Source organism: Marmota marmota, unplaced genomic scaffold (assembly GCF_001458135.2).
Source record: "Marmota marmota marmota unplaced genomic scaffold, marMar, whole genome shotgun sequence".
Lineage (NCBI taxonomy): Eukaryota > Metazoa > Chordata > Mammalia > Rodentia > Sciuridae > Marmota > Marmota marmota.
The window spans coordinates 16318262-16340580 of record NW_025999941.1 but is presented as its reverse complement, the minus strand read 5'-3'; the positions used below and the strand labels follow the sequence as shown (position 1 = coordinate 16340580).

The following is a 22319-nucleotide window of genomic DNA, read 5'->3' as shown; positions in this document are numbered from 1 at the left end:
AATGCCAGAACTTAATGAATGTTAAGATGAACAGTATGATGTAAATTAATTCAATATTGTTTATTCCCAAGAATTTCTATTATACTGTGTAAATACCAATTTTTTAGTTGAGGTAATTTGTTATGGAATTCCTTGACATTAGTAAAGATTCACAGAGCCTTAATTCTAATTATCTACAGTGGGACTCTCTGATGGTCAACTGGGTAGATGTATCTGGAACACTTATGCAAATTCCTGTATAATTGAGGTCTTGCTGTAAATCCTGAATGGGCAAAATTACCTCTCTCTGCAGAGAAACAGGCACTTCCTCTTAGGCATATAAACTGCTTTCTAAGGAGGAATTTGGCAAAATCTATAAAAATTTAAATCGATACCTCCGGGCTCAGGAATTTACCCTATAGATGAAATTACAAGACTGTGTTAGTCATAGCATTGTTTGCCATAGTAGGAAACTGAGACAATCTAAATGTGCATCAATATGTGATTGGCTTCATAAATTTTGGTATAGCTGTGTAGTTATGATAGAGCTTCAAGGCAGAAAAGTATGAGCCAAAGTGAAAAGACTTTTTAAGTAAAACTTAATTTGGAAAATTGGGCTTACTTTGCTTACACAGAATTGACTTGAGGGCAGATAAGTACATAAAGAGAAAGTCTGAGGGCTGGGGTTGTGGCTCAGTGGTAGAGTGCTGGCCTAGCATGTGTGAGGCCCTGGGTTCAGTCCTCAGCACCTCATAAAAATAAATAAATAAAATAAAGGCATGCTGTCCATCTACAACTAAAAAACAAAATAATAATAAAATATAAAAAAGAGAAATTCTGAAATGATCCACATCAAAACTCCTCACAGGGCTATGGTTGTAGGGCACTTGCTTAGCTTGTGTGAGGCCCTGGGTTCAACCCTCAGCACCGTATAAAGATAAATAAATAAAATAAAGGTATAAGAAATAAAAATACAATGACATTATTAAAAAAAATCTCATAGTGATTATCTCTGAGAAGTTCTATTAAAGGGGATTCTGATATTCTACTTCATCCATTTCTGTATAATGAAATCATTTTGAAAGAATAAAGACTTTATTTTAGAGCAGTTTCAGGTTCACAGCAAAATTGAGGGGAAGGTCCAGAGATCTCCCATTTTCACAGTACCCATTCACCTAGGCACAGCCTCCCCCATAATCAATATCCCCCACCAGAGAGGTAGATGCGACACAACTAATAAAGCTGCCTCCACGTGTTATTATCCTCCAACATTCATCGTCCACATTGAGGTTCACCCTTGGTATTGTCTATTCTATGTGCATGGACAAATGAACATACGATAGGATGTATTCCGTATTACAGTGCCATCCACAGTATTTTCACTGCCTTAAAAAGCCTTTTTTATTCTGCTGATTCCCCCCTTCTCTCCCACTCCCAATCCTTGGTAACCATTGATCTTTTTATTTATAGCCTCCATCATTTTGGTAACAGGATTTTTAGAATAGAAAAAAAATGTGCTTTTTCTAATAAAAAAGATATTTTAAAATGTGGTAATAAGCAACAGAGAATCTAACTGTTTTAGACAATGGAAAGTAAGACAGCATAAACAAGGGTGGAAAATGAAACCCCGGTGGATATTTTAAAATAAAACATATGTAGAGATCATTGAGCAAAATTCACAGCTCATTTCCAAAGATGTTCAAAGCGAATCATGTAGACTTCAGAAACTCCACCTCTGTACTAGAAAAGTGGTTCTGCGCTTTCCACTTATTTCTGATATCTCTGTGCTAAGCTCCAGGGGCATTATGACGGAAGATTCTCCATTGCAATCAGATGCTCCGGTTCCCTGATTAATACCTGGGAACTCTGAACTCAACTCTCGCTTCTCTTTACAATCCACCTCTTCACCAGGGAAGCGAGAACCTGCCATAGCATTAAAACCTTTGGAACAACTTTATTTCAGAAAATCCTGTACTTCATGGAACTTCTTACCACCCGAATCCAAGTGACAGCTGCCACTTTGGTGGAGAGTCTTTCAAAATGAAATGTATGAGGTTCTGCAGATGGATCAACAACAACTCATTTAGCTCAAATTCCAACCAGCTGCAAAAAGGAAAAGAGGCTGACCATTTCAGCTCCAGCCTGGAGTTGTTTTGCAAACTTCCCTGTTTATTCTTGGACTTGAGAAGTCACATGGAAAATAAATGCCAGTCATTCTGAGTCCTGAAGAGCACAACACACCTGAGAACCAGTCCCCAAGTTCCTCTTGGCCTGCCTCACTTGCCTGCAATGCAGAGTGGGCTCTAAATGTGACTGTGGGGAAGGGGTGTTCGCAATCATGGAGATTTGTCAAAGCAAGGACATCTCTGCTGCCCTTTGTACCGTGCCAGTGAACAGCATGACTTTGAGGGAGCGAGACCCATGTGTCCAAAGCCTAACCTTGCACTTATTGCCAGGTGACCTTGGGCACCTCCATGGGGCTCAGTCTCCTCACCTGACAGATAAAGTTCAGAGGAGCTATCTCACGAAGATGTCCCATAGAAAAAAAAAGTGCTACTTTTTCTACCCTTATTACTAAAGAGTGATGTATGTAATTTCCCTCACAGCTCCTGATATATGGTGAAATTATCCATAATGTCTATTGTTTGATGATAATGATGATGATGGTCATCATCTTCATTATCATCTTCAGCTTCATCATTGTTCCATGGGATAAACCAGACTTTGGCATGGTGGTAAACAACTCCATAGAGGACACCTATGTAAGTCAGAATTTTTTTTTTACATTCAAGTTTGGGCATTTACTAGATGTGTGGCCTCAAATGACATTTAATGTTGATCTGTGAAAAGAAGAATAAAAATGAATTGGCTCTGACACTGTTACAGTGTTCTTGTGACAACCAAGGGGATAAGAGCCATCCTAAATTGTCAAATATAAACACCATATATATATTCCGTATATATATGCATAAAACAAAAGAATTAACATGTCCACTCTGTTATGGCTCGGGGATGAGGTGTGCTCCAAAAGCTCATCCGAAAGACAGTGCAAGATTTTCCAGAGGTGAAACAATTAGATTTTGAGATATGACCTAATCAATGGATTAATCCACTGATATGGATCCACTGGATGCCAACTGTAGGCAGTTATGGTGTGGCTGGAGGAGGTGGGTCATTGAGGATGTGCCTTTGGGGTTTATATCTTGTCCCTTATTAATGGAGCTCCCTCTCTGCTTCCTGGTTGCATGTCCAGAGCTGCTCTCCTCCTCCAGGCCCATCCACCATGATGTTCTGCCTCACCTTGGGCCCAGAGCTATGGAGTCAGCTGACCATGGACTGAACCTCTGGAACCATGAGTCAAAATTAACTTTTCCTCCTCTAAGTTGTTCTTATCATAACTTTTGGTTGCAGAGATCAAAAAAAGTCCACAAAATGCATTCTTTCTGACGCCCACCCTCATTTCCGGTTGGCCTAGAGGGGAAAGGCAACTAGCATTTCTTCATTTTTTTTCAGGAGACATGCTCAACAGCATATTGTGGAGGCAGTGAAATCGCTACACTTTGCCCATTATTATGACATTTAAATTACATTTGCTTTCTTGTGAAGTTATTCGAAGAGTAACATATGCTATAATACATGATTTAGGAACAACAAAAAATGGAGACATCCATTGGCTTCTTCGTGGTAGTTTCCTTTTTCTATTTTGTCATGTTCAAGATAATAAACAAGGCAAGTGTTAGCTTGAGTCAAAGTGTAATCCCAATTTAAAAGAATCCATCAATGTTAACACACAAATATCAGGCTACCGCAAACTGAAGCTCGATCCAATTTTCTTTAGGTCAGCAATTGTCTACTTTCCACATGTCTAAAATTATTGGATGCTTATTAAAATGCCAGCCCTGGACCTTACCACTATGATGCCCAGATGCTGAGGATAGGTAGGTCTGGGGCAGAATCTTGGAATCTCTATTTTTTTTTTTTTTTTTTTTGGTACTGAGGATTGAACCCAAGGGCGCTTAACCTTGGAGCCACATCTCCAGCCCTCCTCCACCTATTTTTTTCTTTTTTTGAGACAATTCTCAGTAAGTTTCTTAGGGCTAGCTAAGTTGGTGAGGCTGGCCTTAAAATTGTGATCCTCCTGCCTCAGCCTCCCAAGCCACTGGGATTATGGGCAGGCTTGGATCACTGTGCCTGGTTTGGAATCCCCATATGTAATAAACTTTCTACAGACTGTGAGGTGGGCAGAGAGCCTCTGAACCTTGCATTGAGAACAAATCTAAAGTGTGGGATCTCTGAGGAGTCCTGGAAGGGCAATTAGGAATGTGCATCTCTGCCTTACAGTTGTTCAAGATGCCCCAGCCCTGACACTTCTGCATTTCAGTTCTGGCTGTCAAACAGCTACCCAGTGAGTCAGCTGTAGCACTCACCTGTCTTCCTTTGACCTTGCAGCCCTTGGACACTCCAATTCATCTCATGGCTCCCCAAATACCATTCTGTCAAGGATGGTTTGGGGTTGGAGAAGAAGAGGGAAGACAAGTTTCTATCCACTCAACTGATACCAACTTGACCTCGTAAGGTGCACTGTGTGGCTTCTAGCTGTCTGCTTGAGGGGACGCAAAGAGAATTCTCTTTCCAGAAGAGAACTCAGTAGAGGTGAAGGTTAATGAGACCATGGAGTGAGCACCTAATATTTTCAAAGGACATTATACAACATAGAGATATGAATTGATGGTTCTATCTGACATACACTGCAGCTGACTTCTTCTTTTCTAGACAACTCAAACTCTCTCTTACTCTAGGAGGAGGGGAAAAAAAAAAACATGACCTATGTAAGAGAGAACTGGAACTCAAGTTTTTGCAACTTTGAGAGAAGTCCTGTTTGTGTTCTTCTGGGGTAAAAAGCTCTCACCGCGTCCCCCACGCCTGCTCTGCAAGTGACACACAGTGAGACCAAGAACTACGTAAAGAGCCCACTCAGCACACACTGATTTAATCTCTGCCACTTGTCACCTCCCTGTGGGGGCTCAACAGAAACAAAAGCCTTGATTACAGAGCCTACAATCATTTTTGTTCTGTGCCCAAATCCTGATCTTTCAAAACTTGTTCAGCTTTTACCTAAATAGGGCAAGCTTCCCAGCAAGCCCTGTGAGGGTGAATGAAAGAAACTGGTATAAAGTCATTCCATGGAATTTTTACATCTCTTGCTTTTTCTGCAAGAGGGGTGACTGGGGTGCTACCAGGGACCCTTCCTGGCCAAGGTCTAGTTCTATTTTCTCCCGACTTAGAGTCTACTTGTCTTTTAAGAAGACTTCAAACTAGCCTTCTCATTGGGTACATCAGGGAACTGAGGTTTAGTCGGGGATCTGTGCTGGTCATGGCCTGTGTGTTCTCGAGTCCCCTGATGTTCCTGTCCCGCCTAGTTGTGCATCTTTGGGGCTTGATTCTGGCCCACTGGCTTCCAGTGGTGGTAGAGGAGAGGGCAGGAGCAAAGGAGAAGCCAACATATTTCTCCCCCTTTCTCTTGTGTCTCTGGGGAGCATCTCCGGCAATGGCCACATCCCTTCCCTCTTCTCACCACACTTCCCAGATGCCAGACTCCATCCTGTGTAGGAACTAATCCTATCAACCCCTATTCATGCCTCTTGCGTAGGGGTCAGTCCAATTTTTTCTCTTTTTCGGGCCACATATTAAATACTCTAGGCTTTTATAGGCCAAGAGGCAACATTGAGGATATTTGATACATACTTATGCAGTATTTAATACATAATAATTTTAAAATGTAAAAATACCATTCTGTGAGCTTAATTCTTTATATTCATTTTAAAAATTGAACACCTGGCATAAGCTCTTTTGCCCTGAATAGATTCTGACGGATCTGAGAGGCAATGACCTGTTTAAAGCCATCTTCTGTGCAACGGGGGCTATTAACCACTCCATAAATCTCTCTGTGTCTTCTGGTCTCCGGGAATGCATGCACAAACACGTCGCAAAGGAATCGCGGGGACCCGTCCTTCCAGTCCAGCCAGATGGCTGCCTGTTTGTGTGGCCTGTCGAGGTGGAGGCTGTGAGTTGGTGTTGAAAGGCCAGCGGCCCGCAGGGAGACCCACAGACCCGCGTGAGGAACAAGGATCTTAAAATATTGAAGTCGTTCTCCATCTTGAGCTGTGCTACCCAACCTCACCGGCAAAAGTGATGAAAAAATCTGGCAAATAGGGCTGAGTCGTAGCTGTGAGTGAGCACTGGATGTGAGGCGTGGAGGGCCACGCAGAGACACTGTGCCTGAGCGTCCCCACCGACTCCACCCTGTTCCAGGCTACCCCTGTGTCTTTCCTGATGGCTGCGATGACCTCCTTCCTGTCCCCCTTGACCGCATCCCTGCTTCATCTCTCTGACATTTATCTACTTTAACAGCTAGATCATGTTTTTAATCATAATATACATTTTTATTTGAACATAGTCTTTTTTTAAAAAAATAATCATTCATAGCCAGGTCTTTTATAAACACAAATGGCATGGGCCCCTCTGCTCAGGCCCTCCAGTGGCTTCCCGTTTCAATCACTGTACAATCCAGACTTCTCATGTTAGCCCACCAGACCCCGCGGGACCCAGCCTCTACCTCTCTCTTCCACTCCATCTTCTGCCAGGTCCCTTTCGCAATTTCCAGTCCAGCAAAAACCTGGCTTCCTTGCTGACCCTCAACCCTCCCCACACTGGGACGTCAGGCCCCTGCTCTTGTTCTCTCCCTGGAATACAACCCTCAGAGATCTGTGAGGTGGCCTTTCTCTCTCTTTCCTTTCAGGTGTGCTCTGAAATGTCATTTAATTATTCGAGTTTTTCTCCAATCAGCTAATCTAAAACAGCACCACCTCTCCCTTGGCGCTTTAATACTCTTAACTTTCTTTCAAGACTTTCATTAGCGCTTGACACTTTGCCTTAACTCTTACTTTCTGATCTCATACCTACTTTGTCTTTCATTCACTCTTCCTCAAGAACTTGTCCAGACCTCCTCCTGAGGCAGGGCATTCGGGACCATCAAAGCCGAGATCACGTGACCCTCTCCAGCCCCACCAACACTTCTCTGCGTAAAGCTCATTTTCTTATAGAAATGACGACTGTGGGGAAAAAATGATATGTGTACATACGTATACACATACATATTTATTTATTTATCTTTCTTACTGCTTTATTGTCTTCTGGAACAAGAAGCCAGGCCTACTTTACCAACCCATACATGCCAAGTATCAGGGCCTCATCCACTGTAGATGATCAATCAGTATTTATGGAGAGAATGAATAAATGATGCAGGATGAGCTCATCCATAGATCTAGGAAGATGACTGAAGAATCTCCCCATGGTACAGAGGTTCTGGGGGAACCACCCATATCTCTGGTTCTGGCCATTTCTGTATACAACGCTGGCTTTCTGAGGCCAGTATCCACACTGCCCGACTGAGGACTTTCTGAATGGCAGGCTCATGCTTGATCTGCATGCCACACCAGGGAGTTAGCACCTGCCTGAGCAGCTCTTGACCAATGACCAGCAGGAGCAGCTCGAAAGTGACCCCTGCCTGATACAGGTGCTATTGAACCTTATTGCCCACAGTGTCCCGGAGTCTCGGGTGCTCTACTTGCTCATGGTGGTAACTTGCCCCATAATCCATTCTTCATCTGCTTCTTCCCTCTCCTACATCACATCTTCATTCCTTAATGGAACGCTCCAGGGATCTACCAAGAAAGCTACTTTCACTCAAATCCTTATTACAGTGATGCAGCCATATCTATGTTCATAGAAGCTCAATTCACAATAGCTAAACTATGGAACCCACCTAGGTGCCCTCCAACAGATGAATGGATAAAGAAAGTGTGGGCTATATACATAATGGAATATTACTCAGCCTTAAGGAAGAATGAAATGATGGCATTCACAGGAAAATGGATGGAGCTGGACATTATCATGCTAAGCAAAGTAAGCCAATCCCAAAAAACCAAAGGCCTGATGTTTTCTCTAATATGTGGATCACTGATTCATAATTGGGGTGGCGGGTAGGTGGGAGGAATGGAGGAACTTTGGATTGGGCAGAGGGGAGTGAGGGGAGGGGAGAGGTATGGTGGGGAGATGGTGAAATGAGATGGATATTATTACCCTATTACACGTATGATTGCAGGAGCCGTGGGACTCTGCATCACATACAGTCATGTACAGAGGAATCATGTACAGAAGAATGAGAAGCTGTGTTCCCTTTGTGTAAAATGGGTCATTCTTCATTCTGCTGTCTTGTATAACTCATTAGAACAAATTTTAAAAAATGGAATAAAAAGAAGAAGGTGTTTTGGAGAAAACCCCAACTGAGACATGCATTATAGCCAGTTCCTCACCTACCACTCTCCTTTTAGAGAGCGCTGCAGCTAAAGCATTTCAACCTGGCATTTGTACAGGCTGGGAGGGCCTCGTGGGGTAGGGTATAGATTAATTTATCACTCACTAATTAACTTCTTCCATGCCAACAGTCATTGTGCACATTTGTATAAATTTTTGTGATTCCTACAAACGATTATTCCTTTCTTCATCCTAAAAAATGTCTTGTCCTTGGCCTACTGCGGAACTCTGACGCCCATTCCTTCTGCTAGACCCCATTATTAATGGTAACAGCGATGATGCAATTCAGGGACCACTTGATACGAGCGAGCGAGACTCTACTACCTGATTAGCTTGCGTTATCTAGTGGAGAGGCCATTGCTAGAGCAGGAGCGAGATACCATTATTCTTTCCTTTTACAGTAAGGGAGCCCGGGGGGTCCTGGGCTCCACACAGCTTACAGCACAGCCCTGCTCTCAGGCTGGGAATCTATAACTCGTCCACCCCCTGCGTGGCAGGCTTGGATTGGAAGCCAGGAAATTGCCCTGGACCCTGAAGCCCACTGCTTTCACATTTCCATGAAGCCACCAAGTCTCATCTTCCCCCGCAAATTTAGTTTGGGGCACAACATTAAAATGACATCCTGTAGTCATAAAGTTTCTACCATTTTAGCCAGAAAGAGCGACGTTTTTTAGTAATGAGAAACCATAAACGAATGCTTAAATGTAATTGCAAACGAAGCATTTCCTGAACACAAGACATAAAAAATTGCAGCCCTTAACATTTTTATTTTCCCCAAACTGGCTCTTTTTGGTTAAAAAAAAAAATGCTTATCATAATCACTCTTGGGCATGAATATTCCTTCTGTTCCCACCCGGGCAGAGCCAGCATTGCTATATGACGGCCCTGCTCCCACAGCTTTCCTGACAGTTATTTCCACCTACCCCCGGGTTCCAAAGAGGAGCACGGAGCAAGGGAGGATTCATGAGGCGAGGGAAGGGGCCTGTCATGCAGCTCGTGCCCTGCTGGGCAGCCCAGCTGGCCTCTCCTCAGTGCCGGCACCCCCTCTTTGAAGTCTCTGTTCCAGGGATCACAAGGGTCAGGCTGAGCCTCGTTTCTCCTCCCTCACTGATGCCAAGCAACCTCCCAGATACCACATTAGTGCCCCAATGACTTCTCCATCTGTCACTTCATTTCTCCTTGAAGTTTAGTGAGAAGGAAAAAAAAATCGGACTCACAATAATACCTCACAGAGCCTCCTAAATAAACATTAGAGAGTTAAAAGCAAGTCAATCAATGTGAGGGGATAGAATAGGTGCACATTTTAGTGTTTGCATATAGGCTCTGCTTATGATGGGAGTTGGTCTGATTCTGGATAAAATACAAGGTAAGGAAAAGGTTGGCCAGATGTGTTGGCACATGCCTGTAATCCCAGCAGCTTGGGAGGCTGAGGCAGGAGAATCGTGAGTTCAAAGCCAGCCTCAGCAACTTAGTGAGACCCTGAGCAACTTAGCAAGACCCTGTCTCCAAATAAAACATTAAAAAGGGCTGGGGATGGAGCACGTCATTTGTTTGTGAATTAACTAGAATAATTATTTTTTAGCTTTCTCGTTTATTTTTAATTACTCTTACTTGATTATGAAATAAAAATAATATTCTAAAAGAAAACTCACCAAATGCCAGGCCTTATTTTAAACATTTTGCATATATTTCATTTAACGTATATAACGGTACTGTGAAAGAGGTCATTCTATCTCTGTTCCACAGACAAGGAACAGGAATGATAAATGAGTTTTCTCAACATTACACAGCTAAGCTTTTGTTTGTTAGTTAGTTTGGCATATGCAACACTTTGTAACATGATTCATAGGTAGAGTAAGTGAGGATCTACTTGATTGATTAATTGATTGATCGATCTTCCTTAATGATGATAAATTTCTCAAGCAATGCCAGCATCTTAGGTTCAACCTCTTAGGAGCAGACCCTGAGGTCAGGATTTGAGTGCAACTCATTTGGAGAGGATTCATCTTTACAAACACCAACAGGACAATTGCAAAGTAAGACTGGACAGGAAAAGAAGATAATCAAAGCTTGTTAGTGGAAAAAAAAAAGGCCCAGTGGCCCGCAGAGGGGCAGAGCTTCCAATCACTCCTGCAAGGTAGGCGGGCCTGCGACCCACCGCCAGAAGAGGAGCAGCGGCTTGCTGAGAGGCAGAGCCGCCCCCTCCCCCTGCGCCGGCAAGGTAGAGGGAACTGTGACCATCCACAGAGCAGGCCCAGCGGCCTGCTGAGGGGCAGAGCCGCTGCCCGCGCCTGCGAGGGAGACTTTGCAACTATACAAGAGCAATATAAATATATAGGGGGAAAATTTCAAAAACACAACAGTTTCACCAAGCAGAAAGAAACGCGAGCAGTATGAAAAGACAAGGAAAGAAAGGACCACAAGCAATGCAGGTCAACGCAACTTTAGAAGAGGTAACAGCTGCAGCAGATGGAATGTCAGATAAAGAATTCAGGATATACATGCTTCAGATGATCTGGAGTATCAAGGAAGACATTAAACAGCAAAATCAGACAATGAAAGATCACTTCGACAACGAATTACGCAAACAAATACAGGAAGCAAAGGAACAGCTATACAGGGAGATAGAGGTTATAAAAAACAAACAATCAGAAATCCTAGAAATGCAGGAAGCAATAAACCAACTTAAAAACTCAATGGAGAATACTACCAGCAGAGTAGAACACTTAGAAGATAGAACATCAGACAATGAAGACAAAGTATTTCAACTGGAAAAGAACATAGACAGCTCAGCAAGACTGTTAAGAAACCATGAGCAGAACATCCAAGAAATATGGGATAACATTAAGAGACCAAACTTAAGAGTCATTGGGATACAGGAAGGTACAGAGCTCCAAACCAAAGGAATGAGCAGTCTATTCAATGAAATAATACGAGAAAACTTCCCAGACTTGAAGAATGAGACAGAATCCCAAATCCTAGAAGCCTACAGGACGCCGAATGTGCAAAATCATAAGAGATCCACACCTAGACACATTATAATGAAGATGCCCAACATACAGAATAAGGAGAGAATTTTAAAAGCTACAAGAGAAAGGAAGCAGATTACATTTAGGGGTAAGCCAATCAGGATAACAGCTGATCTTTCAACACAGACTCTGAAAGCTAGAAGATCCTGGAATAACATATTTCAAACACTGAAAGAAAATGGGTTCCAACCAAGAATTGTGTATCCAGCGAAATTAAGCTTCAGGATGGAAGATGAAATTAAAACCTTCCACGATAAACAAAAGTTTAAAGAATTCGCAGCTAGAAAACCATCTCTTCAAAACATCCTCGCCAAAGCATTACAGGAAGAGGAAATGGAAAATAACAATGAAAACCAACAGTGGGAGGTAGGACAGTAAAGGGGGGGGAAATAATCAAAGAGGAAAACAAACCATGTTTAGTAACAGAAATAAACAAATATGGCTGGAAGAACAACCCATATCTCAATAATAACCCTAAATGTTAATGGCTTAAACTCACCAATTAAGAGACACAGGCTAGTAGAATGGATCACAAAACAAGACCCAACAATATGCTGCCTACAGGAGACGCATTTGATAGGAAAAGACATACATAGGCTGAAGGTGAAAGGTTGGGAAAAATCATATCACTCATATGGACTTCGGAAACAAGCAGGAGTGTCCATACTCATATCAAATAAAATAGATTTCAAGCCAAAGTTAATCAAAAGGGATAAAGAGGGACACTACATACTGCTTAAGGGAACCATACACCAACAAGACATAACAATCATAAATATTTATGCCCCAAACAATGGTGCAGCTATGTTCGTCAAACAAACTCTTCTCAAGTTCAAGAGTCTAATAGACCACCATACCATAATCATGGGAGACTTCAACACACCTCTCTCGCCACTGGACAGATCTTCCAAACAAAAGTTGAATAAGGAAACTATAGAACTCAATAACACTATTAATAACCTAGACCTAATTGACATATATAGAGTATACCACCCAACATCAAGCAGTTACACTTTTTTCTCAGCAGCACATGGATCCTTCTCAAAAATAGATCATATATTATGTCACAGGGCAACTCTTAGACAATATAAAGGAGTAGAGATAATACCATGCATCTTATCTGATCATAATGGAATGAAACTGAAAATCAACGATAAAAGAAGGAAGGAAAAAGCATACATCACTTGGAGAATGAACAATAGGTTACTGAATGATCAATGGGTTATAGAAGACATCAAGGAGGAAATTAAAAAATTCTTAGAGATAAATGAAAACACAGACACAACATATCGGAATCTATGGGACACATTGAAAGCAGTTCTAAGAGGAAAATTCATTGCTTGGAGTTCATTCCTTAAAAAAAGAAAAAACCAACAAATAAATGATCTCATACTTCATCTCAAAATCCTTGAAAAAGAAGAGCAAAACAACAGCAAAAGAAGTAGAAGGCAAGAAATAATTAAAATCAGAGCTGAAATTAATGAAATCGAAACAAAAGAAACAATTGAAAAAATTGACAAAACTAAAAGTTGGTTCTTTGAAAAAATAAACAAAATCGACAGACCCTTAGCGATGCTAGCGAAGAGAAGAAGAGAGAGAACTCAAATTACTAGCATACGGGATGAAAAAGGCAATATCACAACAGACACTTCAGAAATACAGAAGATAATCAAAAACTATTTTGAATCCTTATACTCCAATAAATTAGAAGATAGTGAAGGCATAGATAAATTTCTTAAGTCATATGATCTGCCCAGATTGAGTCAGGAGGATATAGACAACCTAAACAGACCAATATCAATTGAGGAAATAGAAGAAACCATCAAAAGACTACCAACTAAGAAAAGCCCAGGACCGGATGGGTATACAGCAGAGTTTTACAAAACCTTTAAAGAGGAACTAATACCAATACTTTTCAAGCTACTTCAGGAAATAGAAAAAGAGGGAGAACTTCCAAATTCATTCTACGAGGCCAACATCACCCTGATACCTAAACCAGACAAAGACACTTCAAAGAAAGAAAACTACAGACCAATATCTCTAATGAACCTAGATGCAAAAATCCTCAATAAAATTCTGGCGAATCGGATACAAAAACATATCAAAAAAATTGTACACCATGATCAAGTAGGATTCATCCCTGGGATGCAAGGCTGGTTCAATATACGGAAATCAATAAATGTTATTCACCACATCAATAGACTTAAAAATAAGAACCATATGATCATCTCGATAGATGCGGAAAAAGCATTCGACAAAGTACAGCATCCCTTTATGTTCAAAACTCTAGAAAAACTAGGGATAACAGGAACATACCTCAATATTGTAAAAGCAATCTATGCTAAGCCTCAGGCTAGCATCATTCTGAATGGAGAAAAACTGAAGGCATTCCCTCTAAAATCTGGAACAAGACAGGGATGCCCTCTCTCTCCACTTCTGTTCAACATAGTTCTCGAAACACTGGCCAGAGCAATTAGACAGACGAAAGAAATTAAAGGCATCAAAATAGGAAAAGAAGAACTTAAATTATCACTATTTGCAGATGATATGATTCTATACCTAGCAGACCCAAAAGGCTCTACAAAGAAACTATTAGAGCTAATAAATGAATTCAGCAAAGTGGCAGGATATAAAATCAACACGCATAAATCAAAGGCATTCCTGTATATCAGCGACAAATCCTCTGAAATGGAAATGAGGACAACCACTCCATTCACAATATCTTCAAAAAAAATAAAATACTTGGGAATCAACCTAACAAAAGAGGTGAAAGACTTATACAATGAAAACTACAGAACCCTAAAGAGAGAAATAGAAGAAGATCTTAGAAGATGGAAAAATATACCCTGTTCATGGATAGGCAGAACTAACATCATCAAAATGGCGATATTACCAAAAGTTCTCTATAGGTTTAATGCAATGCCAATCAAAATCCCAACGGCATTTCTTGTAGAAATAGAGAAAGCAATCATGAAATTCATATGGAAAAATAAAAGACCCAGAATAGCAAAAACAATGCTAAGCAGGAAGTGTGAATCAGGCGGTATAGCGATACCAGACTTCAAACTATACTACAGAGCAATAGTAACAAAAACAGCATGGTACTGGTACCAAAACAGGCGGGTGGACCAATGGTACAGAATAGAGGACACAGAAACCAATCCACAAAACTACAACTATCTTATATTTGATAAAGGGGCTAAAAGCATGCAATGGAGGAAGGATAGCATCTTCAACAAATGGTGCTGGGAAAACTGGAAATCCATATGCAACAAAATGAAACTGAATCCCTTTCTCTCGCCATGCACAAAAGTTAATTCAAAATGGATCAAGGAGCTTGATATCAAATCAGAGACACGCCGTCTGATAGAAGAAAAAGTTGGCTACGATCTACATACTGTGGGGTCGGGCTCCAAATTCCTCAATAGGACACCCATAGCACAAAAGTTAATAACTAGAATCAACAAATGGGACTTACTCAAACTAAAAAGTTTTTTCTCAGCAAAAGAAACAATAAGAGAGGTAAATAGGGAGCCTACACCCTGGGAACAAATCTTTACTCCTCACACTTCAGATAGAGCCCTAATATCCAGAGTATACAAAGAACTCAAAAAATTAGACAATAAGAGAACAAACAACCCAATCAACAAATGGGCCAAGGACCTGAACAGACACTTCTCAGAGGAGGACATACAATCAATCAACAAGTACATGAAAAAATGCTCACCATCTCTAGCAGTCAGAGAAATGCAAATCAAAACCACCCTAAGATACCATCTCACTCCAGTAAGATTGGCAGCCATTATGAAGTCAAACAACAACAAGTGCTGGCGAGGATGTGGGGAAAAGGGTACACTTGTACATTGCTGGTGGGACTGCAAATTGGTGCAGCCAATTTGGAAAGCAGTATGGAGACTTCTTGGAAAGCTGGGAATGGAGACACCATTTGACCCAGCTATTCCCCTTCTCGGTCTATTCTCTAAAGACCTAAAAAGAGCATGCTACAGGGACACTGCAACATCGATGTTCATAGCAGCACAATTCACAATAGCAAGACTGTGGAACCAACCTAGATGCCCTTCAATAGATGAATGGATAAAAAAAATGTGGCATTTATACACAATGGAGTATTACTCTGCATTAAAAAATGACAAAATCATAGAATTTACAAGGAAATGGATGGCATTAGAGCAGATTATGCTAAGTGAAGCTAGCCAATCCCTAAAAAACAAATGCCAAATGTCTTCTTTGATATAAGGAGAGTAACTAAGAACCGAGTAGGGTCGAAGAGCATGAGAAGAAGATTAACATTAAATAGGGATGAGAGATGGGAGGGAAAGGGAGAGAGAAGGGAAATTGCATGGAAATGGAAGGAGACCCTCAGAGTTATACAAAAGTAGATACAAGAGGAAGTGAGGGGAAAGGGAAAAATAATACAAGGGGGACAAATGAAAGTCAGTAGAGGGGGCAGAGAGAGAAGAGGCGAGGGCAGGGGAGGGGAGGGGGGATAGTAGAGGATAGGAAAGGCAGCAGAACACAACAGACACTAGTATGGCAATATGTAAATCAATGGATGTGTAACTGATGTGATTCTGCAATCTGCATTTGGGGTAAAAAAGGGAGCTCATAACCCACTTGAATCAAAATGTGAAATATGATATATCAAGAATTATGTATTGTTTTGAACAGCCAACAATAAAAAATAAAAAAAATAAAAAAAAAAGCTTGTTAGTGATCAGATCTGCACTGTAGGTGGAGTCAGCCTGCTGAGTGACCCTGCAAAGGGGACAGAATATGCCTTAGAGTTGTACCACCCAAGAGCTAAGGAAAGTGGAATACTTAACCTCTCTCACATTGGTCATTGCATGAAGGCTACTGTAGGGGACATTAACTTCCCAGGATTTCTGGCCTGTCCTGCCTATTGATCAGTCAAGATTCTGCAATAAACAAAAATATTTGCCAGATGCAGTGGCACACACTTATAATCCCAAGTGGCTCAGAAAGTTGAGTCAGGAGGATGGCAAGTTCATATCCAGCCTCAGCAAAAGCCAGGCCCTAAGCAACTCAGTGAGACCCTGTCTCTAAATAAAATACAAAACAGGGCTGGGGAGGTGGCTCAGTGGTTAACTCACCTGGGTTCAATTCTGGTAACCATCCCTGCCCCCCCCCAAAAAAAGAAAAATATTTAATGGTTATGGGGGCTTATAGTGAGAAGGGTAGGCATGAATGGTACGGAGATAGAGCAGATGGACGGCAGTGGTAATTTCTGCTCCAGCCTGCCTGTATAAAACAAATCAGAATCATGACACCGTATATAGTCTTGTATTCTATGCAGAGTGTATTTCACGTATCTTTCCTCCCCCCACCCCACTTTTTTATTGGTGCATTGTACTGGAGATAATGGTGGGATTGTTGCTACATATCTGTCCATGCACATGATAGAACCCTATAATTTGGTCAGTATCACTTTCCAGCACTCCCCCCACCCCTTCTCACCCCTGGTCCCTTTCCTCTATTCTACTGATCTCTCATTGATATTTACATATCTTTAAATATTGAGAAAATGACTTTCAATGGCTGCCTAGCATTTCACGCTTTGGCTTATAAAGAAAGTAGTCAGAGTACTGAGTCCAGAAGGACCCTACTCCCAATTCATCAAGCAAACTGCATACCAATAGAGCATGTTATAGTGGATGAGAAAACTATGTGTTTCACTCGCAAATCAAAAGGAAGGCCAGGTGAAAAAAAATGTTTTCCCTCCACAGTAAAATAACAGGTTGCTGAATGGAAATTCTTTCTGATAAATGTACAAGTCAAGGCATGCATGGTGGTGGTGCAGGCCTGTAATCTCAGAGGCTCTGGAGGCTGAGTCAGGAGGATTGCGAGTTCAAAGCCAGCCTCAGCAACAGTGAGGTGCTAAGGAACTCAGTGAGACCCTGTCTCTAAATCAAATATAAAATAGGGCTGGGGATGGGGCTCAGAGGCCGAGTGCCCCTGAGTTTAATCTACAGTACCCTCTGCCCCAAAAGAAAGGCATAAGTCAAAAATACACATGTATGGAGGTGGAAAAGGAATTGCATATTTGGGCCAAGTTATCAAAAGCAGCACTTGGGTATTTTGTGAGTTAGCTAGGATTTTTCTAATTGACATTATTTTACATCCTGAATATTTGTCTGATAACAACTTCAGTAGCTTTCTTTGATCTGTCATTTGCAAAATAACTGTTTTTGTTCAGATGACTTGGCATTTGAATTTGTTGTCCTCATCTTTGCGATGAACTGAACAGAAGACACTGAATGCTCTTATTTCTCAGGTTATGAGCAAATCATTGGCATTGGCTTGTGAAGTTTTAGGAGCAAATGAATTTTTTGCCTTACTGAGAACTGGACCCAGGGGCATTCTACCAGTGAGTTACACCCCGAGTATTTTAATTTTTTTTTTTTGTTGTTGTTGTTGTTGTACCAGGGATTGAACTCAGGGGCACTCGACCACTGAGCCACATCCCAAGCCCATTTTATTTAGAGACAGGGCCTGGATAAGTTGCTGAGATCCTGTTATAAAAGGCTCCTTTCTTCCTGAACTGTAGATTTTAAATTGCTTTTAGGAGACTGGGGCTTCCCAAGAGGTATTGGAGAGTCTGCAGGGTATGGGATGATGGGGATGGACCATTTGTGTGGAAGAGGAAGAGAGCCCAGGAGGACCAGCCCAGAGCTTCAAGCTCATGTTTTGCAGGGTGGGGAGGGGTACCAAGGATTGAAATCAGGGACACTCAACCACTGAGCCCCATCCCCAGCCCTATTTTGTATTTTATTTAGAAACAGGGTCTCACTAGGTGCTTAGCACTTCGCTGTTGCTGAGGCTGGCTTTGGACTCGTGATCCTCCTGTCTCAGCCTCCTAAACTGCTGGGATTACAGGCGTGCACCACCGCTACTGGCTCTGACCTAATGAATTCTGGCTCTGACTTAATGAATTCTTGACTGAGGTTAGTAAACATCCAATGCCCATCTCCTGTCCATTGCCAATTCTCTACTCTGACCCTAGATCATGAATGCTCTTCGGTGAGCAGGCATCAGCATGGCCACTCTCCTCCACAAGCCAAAGGCTTCATCTAGAACTTTCAGAAGTGTCAAAAACCCCCAGCCCATGTCCACCAGCACAGCATAGCTATCATGACCGGATTGCTAGGGATGATATGCTTAGTATTTCTGAGCTCTACTCTGTAATTTTTAAAACAGTCCTGGTGCAAGGGTGTCTGCAAATCTTAAAATTTAACAGTCAGAATATTGGTAAAAATGTCACTTCTCTGTGATTCATTACCTATGAATTGAGGCCGCTTTGTCTTAGACTAGGAAAAGTTTGATAGACCAACATTTAAAAGGTACATTCCATGATATACAAAGCCTCTGAGATATCCAGTGGGAAAAAATGAGTTTTTGTGTATTTGGGGGGAATACTGTGCTTCTTTAGATGATTTCAAAATGAGCATTAGAAGGATAAAGTGCTAGCCAGGCGTGGCGGCGCACACCTGTATACCCAGTGACTGGGGAGGCTGAGGCAGGAGGATTGCAAGTTTGAGGCCAGTCTCAGAAACTTAGTGAGGTCCCAAGAAACTTAGCAAGACCCAGTATCAAAACAAAAAAAAAAAAAAAATTTAAAAAAAGGGCTGGGATGTGGCTCAGGGATAAAGCACCTCTGGGTTCAATCCTCAGTACCAAAAAAAAAAAAAAAAAAGTGCTAACGAGTATTTCTTAGATTTGATTCTACTTTAAAATTCTTCCTCCCAGTGACTCTTTCTTTTTCTCTCCCACCTCTTCTCCTTTCCTATTTTTCCTCCTTCATTTCTTTCCACTTAGTAACATTAGTTATCTAGGTCTCCATGAAAATAGTCTTGAAAAACACTGTACTTATCTGTTTTTTTTTAAATGTGGGGGTGTTAATTTTTACTCATTTTCTGTAATCATAGCGCCAGCACCATGCTTGGTACAAAATGAATACTAGCAAACATTCATTAGTTGAAAGGAATAGGAGAGTATACTAACAAGATGTCTATATAATGCATTGTATGTTGTTTTTGAAAAACACACGTGTAATTTGATGCCAATTATATGGGAGTTTTACATAAATTAATCGTATTTGCCTTGAGTTCAATTAATCCACTTTGGCTATATGGATCGGAATCAAAAGATGTGAGATTTGGAATAGGCATTGAGCTATCATTTAGTATACAGGACACAAACATAGATAAGGCATTGTCTTTCATGCTGAGTTTGTAAAGAGGCTTACATTTCTCACAGTTTAAGTGTATCAATAGAGATCTGAGCCCTGGCTCAAGACAGGGGGGCTCAAACACTGACCCCATCTCTCACTGGCTAAGGGAATATGAGCAAACACACCTGTGCTTCAGTTTCCTCATTTGTAGATGGAGAGGGTGATAGTACACCCTTCAGGGTCAGTGTGATGATGTAATGCAATTACTCAGGTGAACCAGCTGAGCAGAGTGTCCGGCCCATGGAAAATTATTCAGTATTAATATTATTAAATGCATTAAATAGCCAGAACTGCATAGTCAATAGGATATGAAAGGTGACACAAATCTGGAGAGAATTTGGGGACCTTAAGGATGGAGAAATGGAATGGAGGGGAACTGTAGAACTAGGGTAACTGTATTGATAGCCCCCAATATCCTGGGTAATAAGTTGATTTTGTTGGGGGTATTTTTCTGTTTTGTTTTGTTTTGGAGGACAGTCCATTCTGACTTGCAGGTACGACTCATGATCCTCCCAGGGTGGGGAAGTGGGTGAACACCCCTTTGGGAATCTCAGGGTATGAGCAGAGTCCTTTCAGTTTACCCAGAAGCCCCTGGGAGAAACCCCCGATGGAAGAAAGCCCCCTCTTTGCGAAGCTGGGGAGCAAACGGCCATGCCCTACCTGAAGGGGTAGGCGAATGCTATGTCGATGCTGAGGTTACTTTCTGTCTTGTTGACACAGTCCACACTTAGCCGAAGGCCTCCAGAGTAGCCACCACATGTTGCAAATGCAAAGATGGCAAAAAGCTGTGGAGAAGAGAGAGAGAGAGAGAAGGTGCTATCAGGACGACGTTGACTTAAATATATAAATTAAAATATGTACGTGAAATAAAATCAGATGTGTTACACATAATATATAAATATTTATGATATAATTTATTTATATATGTTATATATAATATATAAATATTTATTTATAATATTATTTATTTATATATATTTTATGTACGATATTTTTATGTTTTTATACATATTTTAAAAATATATAATACATATATGTTATATATTATATATTTTTATATTTATTTATTTTATAGAATAATATTTTATATATTTTATTATATATTTATATGTAATATTTTATTATATTTTATTTAATATAATTTATTATATGTACTCTTAAATATTTAATATTTTGTATTTTATATATTTTATTTTACATATGCATTAATAATATATAATAATTAAAATTAGGAGCTTAGTGTCTGGATCAAGGGTGGCTGTGGTCCTTCCAAAGAACACCCTCATGTTTGGTTAAGGCTGGAGCTTGAAACTTGCAACAATAGTGAGGTCTAGAGAATAATTTGGTGAGCTAGAGGAATGTTACTGAAGAATTGTTGGGGACCAGGGCTGTGTCCCCTCTCAGTTTGTAAAGAGCTCCCATGCATCCGAGGGAGGAGACGTATGTCATAATCAATGACCTGGAAAGCCGTGTGCTAATGGGTTACCAATGGAAGAGACTGGTTAATGATAACAATGCCTTATGAATCCTTCACAGCGAATGTTTGGGGACAGTTTTATTTGCTATTTAAATCAGTATTTAAAGACTAGAAACAAGCCAGGCGCAGTGGTGCACACCTGTAATCCCAGCAGCTTGGGAGGCTGAGGCAGGAGGATCACNTTGGGGGGGGGCAGGGATGGTTACCAGAATTGAACCCAGGTGAGTTAACCACTGAGCCACCTCCCCAGCCCTGTTTTGTATTTTATTTAGAGACAGGGTCTCACTGAGTTCCTTAGCACCTCACTGTTGCTGAGGCTGGCTTTGGACTCGTGATCCTCCTGTCTCAGCCTCCTAAACTGCTGGGATTACAGGCGTGCACCACCGCTACTGGCTCTGACCTAATGAATTCTGGCTCTGACTTAATGAATTCTTGACTGAGGTTAGTAAACATCCAATGCCCATCTCCTGTCCATTGCCAATTCTCTACTCTGACCCTAGATCATGAATGCTCTTCGGTGAGCAGGCATCAGCATGGCCACTCTCCTCCACAAGCCAAAGGCTTCATCTAGAACTTTCAGAAGTGTCAAAAACCCCCAGCCCATGTCCACCAGCACAGCATAGCTATCATGACCGGATTGCTAGGGATGATATGCTTAGTATTTCTGAGCTCTACTCTGTAATTTTTAAAACAGTCCTGGTGCAAGGGTGTCTGCAAATCTTAAAATTTAACAGTCAGAATATTGGTAAAAATGTCACTTCTCTGTGATTCATTACCTATGAATTGAGGCCGCTTTGTCTTAGACTAGGAAAAGTTTGATAGACCAACATTTAAAAGGTACATTCCATGATATACAAAGCCTCTGAGATATCCAGTGGGAAAAAATGAGTTTTTGTGTATTTGGGGGGAATACTGTGCTTCTTTAGATGATTTCAAAATGAGCATTAGAAGGATAAAGTGCTAGCCAGGCGTGGCGGCGCACACCTGTATACCCAGTGACTGGGGAGGCTGAGGCAGGAGGATTGCAAGTTTGAGGCCAGTCTCAGAAACTTAGTGAGGTCCCAAGAAACTTAGCAAGACCCAGTATCAAAACAAAAAAAAAAAAAAAATTTAAAAAAAGGGCTGGGATGTGGCTCAGGGATAAAGCACCTCTGGGTTCAATCCTCAGTACCAAAAAAAAAAAAAAAAA

General features: G+C 41.2%; 1 protein-coding gene across 2 annotated transcripts in view; it reads right to left on the bottom strand.

The window, feature by feature from the left end:
- The window catches only part of Synpr (synaptoporin), a 342176-nt gene that overhangs the window by 124103 nt on the left and 195754 nt on the right, over positions 1-22319 (bottom strand). For both annotated transcript variants that reach the window (XM_015494495.2, XM_048801214.1), the window contains one exon: positions 20314-20438. In XM_015494495.2, the coding sequence (XP_015349981.1) occupies positions 20314-20438 (125 nt within the window). The remainder of the gene's footprint in view (positions 1-20313; positions 20439-22319) is intronic.